A 12,251-nucleotide genomic window follows, 5' to 3' on the forward strand; every position below is an offset into this window, starting at 1 on the left:
TGTCTGTGTGTGTGTAAGGAGAGAGGAAGGGTGGGAAGGAAAAGCTAAATGAGAGAGAGCATTCTTGTTTGAGACCTACACCACACTCAGGGGGAATTTTCCACTTGCAGGCCAGAGTGTCTGGGGTATTTCCCCTGCCTGGCATGTGTGGTCTTACACTGCCAGGCAGTGTTCCAAACCCCTCTGGGAGATACACATCTCTCTACAGGAGGCTCTGTTCGTGACCGGTATGGCTCTTCCTCTTTTGTGCCATACCTTTGCGATTTACTGACAAGGATGCTGGAAAATATTCCACTCTTCCTGGGTGGGGGGGGCGGGGGTGGGTGGTGGTTCCTGAACAGTCCAGAGGACGTCTTGGTAACTAGCCACTATGGGGTCTTTTGCTCTGGAAAATCAGGATAATAGGAGACAGGTAAGACCTTGGATCACTCTTCACTGGGTACCTAACCCACCTCTCAGCAATGCTAAGGGAAACAAGGGGACCATTTGGCCTGAGATGCAATGTCAATATGAAAATGACCAGGTTTTCCTGAATTGGGTTTTTTGTTTGTTTTCTAAGTAGTGGATACTCTAATCACTTAGTTTCTCAAAATTCTGTGAAACTACCTTCCAGGCACTCATGAGTTCTTCTTCCTCTTGCTCTGCTGGTCTGCAGAGCAGACCAGTGACTCTGGTGTAGGGGAATATAAGGAGGAGATCTGCGACCAGGCAAGGCAATCTCTTCGAATTCTTCAGTGGATCTAAAAAAAATGAATTCATGCCCCAAACCAAGAGATCAGTGTACGAGCTTAGAGGCTCAGGTGCCATGTTTGAGACCGTCCCTACCCATCAAACAGGGAAAGGAGCTGCACTCCCCGTCCCCTCCCAACCCTGGCAGCGGCCTCCGTTCCAAAGCCGCTACCTCATCCTCCCACATTTTTCCCAGCAGTGGCCCACCCTCACTTGCCGTCCCTGCCCCCAACTCCGTCAGCACTTTGAGGTCCCTCCACAACAGCCCCCTTTCTTCTGTGCTATTTTAGCACAGGTGAGTCCTCGCTTCCCAATCACACTGAAGGGCCTTGGTTGTAGACACCAGGTCCCATACATCTTCATTTCCCAATCTCCTCTGTATGGTTCCCTGGCGCAGTCGATCCTCTTAATGAGAACTGGCTGGTTGGCTGTTAGTCGTTAAGTGAACACTGCTCTGTGAAGAACAGTGAAAGCCAGCCTCCCTCTCTGGATAACGTCTATCGTGGAAAACGTGAAGCCCCAAATTTCAGATCACCGCATCCTCACATTCATGAGACGTCTTGGTGAGTTCCCATCAAAGTGGTGAGCCAGCAATGCAGGCAAACAGCCAGACACTGTGTATCCAGCCCGCTGGGATGAAGACAAGGCAGACTGTCTTCTCAATTGGAATGGTCTTCCCAGGTGGTGCAGTGATAAAGAAGACGTCTGCCAGTGCAAGAGACGTGGGTTTGACCCCTGGGTAGGGAAGATCCCCTGGAGGAGGAAATGGCAACCCACTCCAGTGTTCTTGCCTGGAGAACTCCATGGACAGAGGAGCCTGGAGGGCTACAGAGAGTCGAATGTGACGGAGCACCCACACACACACACAGGAGGATATAGGTGAAATGCATTGTTCTGCCCATAGCCAGAGACCTTGCATACACATGTGGAGGAGTTGAGGGAGGAGGGTCTTCTTTGGCCCCAGTACAGTACTGAGAGTCTGAATTCAGATTTTGGAGTCAGACTGACCTGAGCTTGAATCCACACAGGGGCCCGGAAGGAAGCAGGGTCATGTAAGCACAAAGGTTGAAAGTGGAAGTTGTGTGGGTGGTAAGATGCATTCCTGATCTGTGTTCTCTTAAAGGTGGGGCTCACTGCACTCTGCATCAACCCACTCACAAACACACACGCCTCCTAAAAGAGTCCTGGAGTATCCTCTCCAAGTTTTTCCTCATTTAAGAAGTTTAGTTCCAGGTCCCTGCCCTGCCTCTCTCCCCAGCCAGGCCTCCATGCGCTGGCTGTCCTGTCCCCTTCCTAGGAAGGTGCTGCTTCCAGCCTCTGCCTTGAGCTCCTGGCTCACCCCTTCTCCCTCCAACCCGTCCTTGCCTTTTCCTTACTAGAACTACAGGGACCCAGTGGACATCCACACATCCTGCCAGCATTCCGAGGAAACAGGCTGAAGTTTCTCTCTTGGCCTCAACAGAAAAGGAAAGTGGCCCATGAAGAGCAAAGAGGCTTCTGAAAAAGAAAGCTCTTAACCAAACACAGATATCAAGAATATTAGCAAGGGGACTAGAGAAAATTGCTATCAAAGTAAATGGCTTTTTGTACAAATGTTCCCTTTATTGGGATTTTCCCCAGTGTGTCATTCTTTCTTTAAGGCTTCATGAACAGATGCGCTTTTGAAAATGTTGATTAACTTATCCTTTTTTTGACCCCTTCCCACTCACCCAAACTCCTGGGAGCAGTGATTATGCAAAAGCCAAGTCAAGCGTCTAAAGTGTTCTTCACCTGAAGTAGCCTTTGATCCTCCAGGTGCAGAAATCTCAGCCACATCTGGGTAATCAATTTCATAGAACCTTAAAAATGGACCTATTCTTGTGGGGGAGGGTCATCTCATCCAGTCCTCTGCCCACAGAGACAAGTGGCTGTGATCTCCTGGGACAAAATGTTCTCATAGTCATTTACCATCCTCTTACCCTTTTTCCTCCAAGATCAATGCCACATCCACTCCTTTCCAGCTGGTGATCAATAGTGTGTTAAGAATTCTTCCCTGAGGGTGTGAGATGGAGCAAGATGGCACTCTAGCCTCCAAAACTTTGTCACATCCTTGGCAGAGATGGAATCCCTAAAAGCAAGAACAGGATTTGGCCCAAAAGTCACTGGCAGGAACCCCGCAGTTTTCATCCTGGGTTGATCCACATATTCTTTCTTATCCAGTTGTTCTGCTTCTTTTAACCATGAAGGTGTTAAGACGTATAAGCATCTCATAAAAATGATTAATTGGTAGAAATGTGATGGTTTTCTTCCATGTTTGTTTTTCTCTTAAGGTTTAAAAAAAAAACCCTGCGTTGATTTCCACGAGCCTGATTTGATCCCTATGACAGACACCACCTGCCTCTTGTTGATTCACGTTTACATCTTCATTCCAAGGGCACAGCCTGCATATAGAGGCCTGGAGAATAATGTAGGGATGGGCACTGAGGTGCGGAAGTTGGCAGGGCCTACAGGTACTAGTTGCTGTGCTATAAACATGCCAGGAACAGACTGGATTTATGGAGGATCGGTGCCACATGGCATTCATCCTTTCCAGTGGGGTCTTGGCATTTTGTTTTCTGCATCCCTCACTAGTGACGAAGAGAATGAGACTGTGCTTTAACACTTTGGCCAGGAGTGAGGAAGACTTCTAACAGGATGAAAACCACTGCCTACAGGGAAAGACTGAATGTCAAGCATGGCAGTGATGGATCGGTCCTCAGTTCAGGTCATGATCAAGTAGATCTTCCCCGAGATTTTGTGCAGATGAGGGAGAAGCTCAGGCTGGTCTGAAGTCCTTTTGTTCCTCTTGTTTGCTAGTTTAGCTCTTTGGAAGCTTGAGTTTGCGTTCAGTCTTGACTTTTTTGGATGTAAATTTATAGTGCTGACATCAGGGTAGCTCACCTGACTTTGAGTTGAATGAAATTTCTGAAGGGCCACATACACTCAGCGGTGCCACTTTGACCTGACAGCCGGGACAGGCATCATTAACTCATAAGACAGGAAGAAATGACACGACCCTGTTCTTCACCACATATGCGATTCTCTTTTTTTAATATTTTACCATCTCAGACAGGTAATTTCCATTGGCTCTGATTTCTATAAGATGGACAGCAAAGTGAATAGAGACCTGTATTAGCCACCCTCCTTCCCCCAAAAAATTATCATAAAAAAAGAAAAAGATAGACAGTGATAATACTGGAGAAAATTCGGAGTAAATTAACTTAGCTCTATTCAAGCCTGGGCGAGTCAGCTTGGGTGCCTGTGTTTGATCTATTCTAAACTGTGAAGAAAGCCAATGGGCAAAATAGACTGGGAAGGAAAGAGAAAAGTATTAGCAGGGATATGTGGGGGTGGACAGGCGTTACAACATTCTTTCCAGTTCTAGTTCTATAAATACACTAAAACATATCATGATGAAATGTGGCTTACTTAAATTCCATTTATTGCAATCCAGAGGAGAAAGACTCTGGTACCTTGTGTCCACTTAGATGCATCCATATGAGGAGGGGCGGTCTGTTACACCAGATGAACATCACAGTCATGCAACTGGTAATGGACATGAGAGACCACTGAAGCTGCCTTAGATAAAACTCAGACCTACACTGGTTGTAAACAACAGGTTATAAAGATACAAGCTAGCATCTCCTGGGCACTTGAAGCCTTTCTCATTGTTTCTGTTCTTCTGGTTGTTGTTGAAAGTAAAGTCAAATCATTTGAAGGGGGACAGATCCAGTAATGTACATACTGAATGATCTAGAAGCAGATGCAATTCTTTCGCTTCCCACATGCTGGGGAATCATTATCAGCAAGGTGGCATCTCTGCCTTTTAGCCACTCGAACCTGTTATGACTGATTTCTTAAATTTTCTTTCTTGTTATAGTGGACATCCCAGAAATACATGGGAGAGAGGGCTACGAGGATGAAGTTGATGGTAAGTGTTGCTATGATTTAGAAGATAATCATGAAAGTCAAGTTTGGCTATAAAGCCATCAACAAAAATAATGCCCAGGGTATGGGAGGGCCAGAATTCAGAACTATCAGCCGGAAATATGTGACAAGAACCCAGAGAGAAATGAAGAAGCCATCAGTTTCTCTGTCAAAGTCAAATGTAGAGAGTTAGAAAGTTTATTGAGTTTCCTCTGCCTAATCTGAAATAGGTCCCCTACATTGGGCAACTTTTGACACTGATGAAATTTAAATCTGAATAAACCCTTTAGAAGTGAAGCCAGGCTCCTCTATACATGTCACTGCTTGAACCCGTTGACCTACTTCCAAAAAGGGATTAGTGGATAACTGTCAGTGTGAACTTTCAGGCCTGCTAAGATTTCTGATTCCATGGCTTTCAGGAACCAAGGTGGGGCTTGTTGCAGGATTTAGGTCTCATCCACACTACCTATCTCATTTTTCATACTTATCCCAAGCTCTGTTTTCCTACTTCAAATACACATATTCCATGAGGCTGAAGCAGGAGTCCTGACTGGAAGGCCGCTGAGCAAACACCCAGATGTAATATCTTTCCTCCACTCAGAGGAGCACAGGTCTCTCTAGGCGTCTCTGAGAGCCAGAGTTGATCTCCAAGAGAGATCACTAAGGTTCGCCTCAAAGAGCAGCTTTAGACCAAGATTGATGCCTTTAAGAAGAGCAGTTTATAGAGCTGCTTTTTTTAACCTGACCTTAATCAAACACTTCAAGTGTAGTTATAGAAACAGAGTGACTAACCCAAACAGCACCTTGTTAACTGAATGCAGACTCCCCCTACAAAGCCTGGTCTAACGTTCCTTTTATGGGCAAAGCTGCACAACTGGCCTTCACAGAAAGGCTGTGATGGATCAAGCAGCAGAAGCCCTAGATGGGGTAGAAAGAGTAAAATATGAGGATGCAGAAAGCCTGACTTCTAGTCCTGGTTTAACTCTTTGCTAACTCTGGGCACTTGAGTGAGTTACCTAATCACTTAATTTTTCAAAGCCTCAGTTCCTCATCTATTGTTTTCAAATTATAGTATCACCCTGCCTTCTTTGTGGGATTATTAGGAAATCCCACAAAATTTGCCAAAGATGTGGTCATGCCTTGATCACATTATAGAAATGTATTAGTTTGCTTCAGTGGCCATGACAAAATACTGCAAACTGGGTGGATTAAACAACAGAAATTTATTTTCTCACTGTTCTAGAAGTCCATGATCCATGGTACCAACAGGGCTGTCTTCTTCTGTGGCCCGTGAGGGAAGGATGTGGACCGAACCTTTTTCCTTGGCTTGTAAATGGCCATCTCCATGTTTCCATGGCATTCTCCCACCTGTATCTGCCTCCAGATTTCCCCTTTTTACAAGGACACTGGTCATCCTAGATTAGGCCCACCCTAAGGACCTCATATTAACTTGATTACCTCAGTAAAGACCTATCTTCAAAGTAAGGTCACATTGTGAGGTACTAGGGGTCAGAATTCAACATCTGAATCTGGGATAACACATAGCAGTAAGATAAAGTTTAGGTCATGAGGCCTGATGGATCCAAAAAAAAAAAATCTACTGCTTGGATGACCTGGAATGCCAAATTCGGAAACTCATCATGTTAAAATAGTCTCAGCCTGTTCTTTGATTTAACATGAAACAGCTAGAAGTAAGGGATAAGGAGACAAAGGAAGAAGTGGGTACAGAACAGAAGGCCATTCCAAGAGCTCTAAAGGCACCCTGTGAAAATCTAAGCTCACTTAATATGACTCAAACTGTTTAAGTATCAGATACTTAGACCATACTTACTTTGTGCTGGTGCAAATGTTAATTCATTCAAACCTCCTAACAACCCAGTGAGGTTAGTAGTAGTACCATTTCACAGATGAATGAACTGAGGCAAAGAGAAACTAAATAACTTGCCCAAGGTTATGCAGCTAGGACAAGATGGGGCTGGGTTTTGAAGCCAAGCAGGACTTCCCTTGTGGCTCAGCTGGTAAAGGATCCGCCTGCAATGCAAGAGACCTGGGTTTGATCCCTGGGTTGGGAAGATCCCCTGGAGAAGGGAAAGGCTACCCACTCCAGTATTCTGGCCTGGAGAATACCGTGGACTGTATAGTCCATGGGGTAACAAAGAGTCAGACACTACTGAGCGACTCTCACTTTCAGTGTAGTTCCAGAGTCGAACAGCTTAGCCTCAGGTTCTGAAAAACCTCTGAATTGGGCTGGGGGGAGCCTCAGTTATTTCTCAAAGAAACAGTGTCTGCAGTCTCTCGTGTTCTTTACGTCCTAGATGACTACGAGGTGGACTGGAGCAACTCTTCTTCCCCGACCTCCGGGTCTGGGGCCCCTCTGGCTGACAAAGAGAAGAGCTGGCTTTACACCCTAGACCCCATTCTCATCACCATCATCGCCATGAGCTCGCTGGGCGTCCTCCTAGGGGCCACGTGTGCGGGGCTCCTGCTCTATTGCACCTGCTCCTACTCCGGCCTGAGCTCCCGCAGCTGCACCACGCTGGAGAACTACAACTTCGAGCTCTACGACGGCCTCAAGCACAAGGTCAAGATGAACCACCAGAAGTGCTGCTCAGAGGCCTGACAGATTGCACCCAAATCGCACCTGACGTTTCATTCCAGCAAGAGGGGCTAGTGAAAATTACCATTTTTTTTTCCCTTTGGAAACTGAATGCCATAATCTCGATCCAACCGATCCAGGATACTGAAGGTGTGGACAGAACAGACAGGCGAGTCAAGGGAGGCGGGGAAATGCAGTCTTTCAGGGGGTTGGGACCCACCTGAGACCACGTGGCTGAATCATTTGCTGGGACAAGGATGGGCGCTCATCTCTTTGGTGGTCACAGTTCTATTTTGTTTGTGAGTTTGTTACTAATTCTGTTTTATTTCTTTGGTCTGTGAGCAACTCAAAGAGGCAGAAGAGAATGACTTTTCCAGAACAGAGCAGAGTGGTGATCAGTAGTCTCTGCTTTTTCTTCCTAATCAACACTTGGAAAGCAAAGGGTCTTTTCAGACTCTCCATCTTTAGAAAATAAACTCCCCAAAAAAGCCGTCCAGTTTATCCCACCCTCAGATCGTCTCATGACTTCCGGGATTTCTGTGGTATAGCTTCTGCCAGCCAACTTGACAAGCTGCCGTTTCCAGTCCTAGCATTTCAGTAGGATGTTGTTGCCTTTAACTTTTTTTATCCAGGGGAAAATTGCCATTTTAGGGTCAGCATGAACAGCTCTTTCTTATATGCGATTTAAAACAAACCAGAAAGGAAACTTCACACGTCAAAATCCGTAGAAGCGCCTCCATGTTAGAAGCGGACAAGCCTTAACGTGCTTTGTGAATAGGAGCCATTCATTCAGTCCAGACCCAGAACTTCTGGCTGTGAGGCTACTTTGTGGGGCCTCTGGTGGTGGTTTTGCTTTCTCTTCTCCTTCGTCCATTTTCTTCTAAAGCATACGCACATGCACCACATGCACACACACATACAAGCATGCACACACACATATATACCCATGCATACATGCTCATTATCAGGTCTCGGAGCCCCAGGAAACAGCATTGTTTGACAGTCTCTGAGATGGCGCCGGGGAAATATAAGCTATTAGTATGTTCGTCCATCAGTGAGACATCACTAGTGACAACTGATGGGAAAGGAAGAGAACAGAGGAGAGAGAAAAAGAAGTCCATCGTCTGTGATCACGTGATAGTAAAGACTGAGAGGACTGGAAAAGACATTCTGATGTATCCGTCTCTATTGGGCTAGTCAACACAGACTTCTCCTTGGGGTGACAGCTGCCACCTCCACCTTTCAGAAGCATCAGTAGCTCTATAGTGCCCGAGAGCTGGTTCTAACCAAAAGTCTGCACACCCTGTGGACCAAAATGCTAATGCTGCTTCAACCCCAGAGAGACCTGTGTTCTTACATACACCGCACACACACACACACACACACACACACACACACACCAATTTATGTATTTTTTTATTAAGTGCCTTGAAAAAAATGAAGAAAAAAGCGTATTTTTCCTTCTATGTAGAAATCAGTGAATACCATACAAGTTAAGGCATTCCTCTGTTCCTCTTCCCTCACCCAGTGGCTCCATGCCCAGCTTCCCCCACACCACTGATCCTATGGATGGAGTAAGGCCTGCCACCCGAGTGGTAATCATAGCCCTAGATGACTCTCAGCTGCTCTAGAAGGGGAGGCATCTGGAATCGCATGAAGCCGTGTGAAGGAGAAGATTGTCCGCGTCAGGATCCAAGTCTTGAGTTTGTAGTAACGCCTACAGCTTGCCTGTGTGCTGGAAACACATTTGAAACCCCAGCAGTGTGCCCAGCCTGTTGCTAATCAGCGGTGAACTGTCAGACCATTTTTTGCTGCTGTGGTCACCCACGATGTCATTTGTCTCATACCCAGGTGAAAGGGGAAGGGTGAATGGGACTGGCTGGTTCCTTTCAATGTTAACTTATGGAAATGCTAGTTCAAGTGGTAATGTCACAGTGTTTCATGTGAAGAGAGGGAGCGTTCATACCGACAGCTATTTATTCCTGTCTATGTGTGTCTTTGCCAGTCTTTGAGTTCTGTGTGTGTATGTGAATGGTCACGTGGGACTCAGTGGTGGTGTTGTGACTTTGACCTAGGCCCGAGTGTCACTGCTGATCTTGGCACTCGTTGGCACAGTGGTAGTTAGAGGTGAAAAGTGAAGCTGTCAAGCCCAAGGCCTTAGCTTCAGGCCCTCCTGAGCTGAGCGTGTGGCAGAAGGAAGTTCTTAATTAGCCCACTTCCTCTTCACCTCCCCGTGTAACTCAGTGTTCCGGAAGTGAGCACGTCCAAGGGTTTCCAGAGTTAACCTGCAGAAGAAGAGAGTTGAAAAGTTGACACCGAGGGCCCTGGTCCTCTCAAGTCCCGTGGGCCGTTCTACAACTCCCCAAAGACCAGCCTCGTCTCCAACCCGCAGTTCACCTCTCAGTTATGTACAACTCAGCCTACATCCCTCTAATGTCCTATATCCATATTCACCGTTGGCTGGTTTGAGGCCTTGAGCAGGCCAGCCAGAGCTACATGTAGATACCTCACCAGCCCTGGAGTCTGGTCTGTTGTAAGACAGAAAGGCAGCAGGACCCTGATTATAACCCGGCCCGGGGACACCCTGGTGCATTTGTCGTTGCTATCTGCAGGTAGGCTGGCCGACCCATCTCCTTGACTTCTCCCCCTTGGGAAACCCAGCTCACAGTATTGATCTCCTTTTATGCCTTGTACTGAATAACACATTACCTCCGCGCTCTCCCGGACTAGGCGGTCAACAGGACCACAGGGCTGCTTCCTCTCTTAGGTGGGCATGGGGAGTTGACAGGAATGAGGGTCCGAGGAATGAGCATGAATGGCAAGAAAACAAGGGGAAAAGTTAAACTGTCACACAGGAGGTTAACTTTTCCAAGGTTAGCTGTTAAAGGTATTTGACCATCCACTGGCTGAGCCAGATCAAGGGAACTTGAGAGCTTTTACTGTGATTCTTCAATGTAAAAAATAAACAACAATGTCAAACTGTGTTTATATGATTTGTATAAAACCTTTTTAAGATTACTATTTAAATAAACATTATTCCAGAGATATTTTTCTGCATTTTTTTTATTGGAGACAAAGAGACTTGGGTTCACCTTGGGTGACCAAAAACATCCTAGTTTGCCTGAGACGTTCCTGGGTTTTAGCTCTGAAAGTCCTGTGGTCCTGGGAAATCCCAGCCAAATCAGGATGGTTGGTCACTCTCTTGGGATAATGCTTCTGAGCACCTTTACGTGCCGTTAGTAAGTAGATTGGCTAGCTGGCTTTTTATAAAGTGAAAATATTATATGGGCAGGGAATGAGTTATGTGGCCAAGTAGACCATTTCAGCTCATAGACCTGCCTGGTAGATTTCTGAGACTGTGCGCCCTACTAACATTCCTCCTCCCTGGCCATCACCAGTCCCCTGTGATTTTTGACTCTGCTGTTTCTTGTCTATGGAAACATTTGCTTGTCAATATCTCTGGTGATTTCAAGGTCTATAACAGTGCTTCTCAAAGTGTGGTCCCTGGACCAGAACTATTAGCCTCACTTGCGACCTTGTCGGAGGTGTACACTTTCAGACTCCACCCTACATCTATGAATCAAAAACTCTGGGAGGATGACCTAGAGGTTTACATTTTAACATGCCCTCCAGGGGGTTCATGGGCTTCCCCGGTGGTTCAGTGGTAAAGAATCTGCCTACAATGCAGGAGACTTGAGTTCCATCCCTAGGTCAGGAATATCCTCTGGAGGAGGAAATAGTAACCCACTCCAGTATTCTTGCCTGGAGAATCCCGCGGGCAGAGATGCCCGGCAGGCTGTAGTCCATGGGGTCGTAAAGAGTCGGACACGGCTAAGCAACTGAGCACACCCATACCCACCAGGGGTTCAGATGCACCTTCGAGTTTAAGAACCTCTGGTCTAGGAGAAAGGGAAAGTAGCCTGGCTTCACAAAATGGTCAGAGATCTTTTCACCTGTGGGTTATTGGATTCAAAACAAACTGGACTTTGGCCAGGGAAAGCTAAAGGAGACCCAGTACACTCCTAGGCAATGCCCGCTTCCAGGGGAGGAGGAGTGAAAAGCTTTACTATGAACTTCTTAGCCTACCCCCTCCACCCCCACATATATGGGAGATTTGAAGATGTGTACCCGAACTGAATTTGCCCCCATCCTGGGTTCAGTTCACATTTGGTTCAATTGTTTATTCAAGAAATGTTTTTGAGCATGTCCTGATTTTGTAAACTCTTGGAGCTTACACAGTGAAGTGGATGGAAAACAAACAGCCAAACACATAAAGTAAGGATTGCTTTTGGTAAATTCGGTGAAGGCCATAAACACATAATAGCTCTGATAGAGAATTGCCAGATACTGAAGGTAGAATATTTGTGTCACTTGAATTCATATTTGTAAAGCACAGCTATTTATCACAGATGTTACAGCATGTACATGCTCAGTTGTGTCTGACTCTTTGTGACCCCATGGTCTATAGGCCGCCAGGCTCCTCTGTCTATGAAATTCTCCAGGCAAGAATACTGGAGTGGGTTGCCATTTCCTCCTCCAGGGGATCTTCCCAACCCAGGGATCAAACCCACATCTCCTGTGTCTCCTGCATTTCAGGCAGATTCTTTAACTGCTGAGCCATTGGGGGAAGTCCCAATGTTATAGAATTTTGGTGAATTATATTAAATACAACTTACCTATAGTCAATAAATTATCATAATGAACCTAATGAATCTGATATAATACAACATATCTCTTAGAAGCTATTTTTAAAAAGAATTATCAGGGCCTCTCCCTCTAAAAGGTTGATCAGGGAAGCTTCCCTGAGGAGGTGATATTTCAGATATTTTAGATAATAACCGGCAAAGACGAGGACGACTCAGCTAAGCAAAGTACGTAGGGAAAGGTTTCCCAATTGAAGGAACAGCATATAGAGATCCTGCTATTAGAAACAGCTTCCTGTGTTCCTAGGCCCACAAGGTAAGGCTGTGAAAGCATGATC

At 46.1% G+C, this 12,251-nt stretch overlaps 1 protein-coding gene across 2 annotated transcripts in view; it reads left to right on the forward strand.

The window, feature by feature from the left end:
- The window catches only part of NRP2 (neuropilin 2), a 120,648-nt gene extending 110,333 nt beyond the window's left edge, over nt 1–10,315 (forward strand). For both annotated transcript variants that reach the window (XM_020884326.2, XM_020884327.2), the window contains exons 16-17: nt 4,628–4,678; nt 6,990–10,315. In XM_020884326.2, the coding sequence (XP_020739985.2) occupies nt 4,628–4,678; nt 6,990–7,294 (356 nt within the window). In that variant the 3' untranslated portion in view covers nt 7,295–10,315. The remainder of the gene's footprint in view (nt 1–4,627; nt 4,679–6,989) is intronic.
- Nucleotides 10,316–12,251: the final 1,936 nt, after the last annotated feature.

This window comes from Odocoileus virginianus, chromosome 30 (assembly GCF_023699985.2).
Source record: "Odocoileus virginianus isolate 20LAN1187 ecotype Illinois chromosome 30, Ovbor_1.2, whole genome shotgun sequence".
NCBI lineage: Eukaryota > Metazoa > Chordata > Mammalia > Artiodactyla > Cervidae > Odocoileus > Odocoileus virginianus.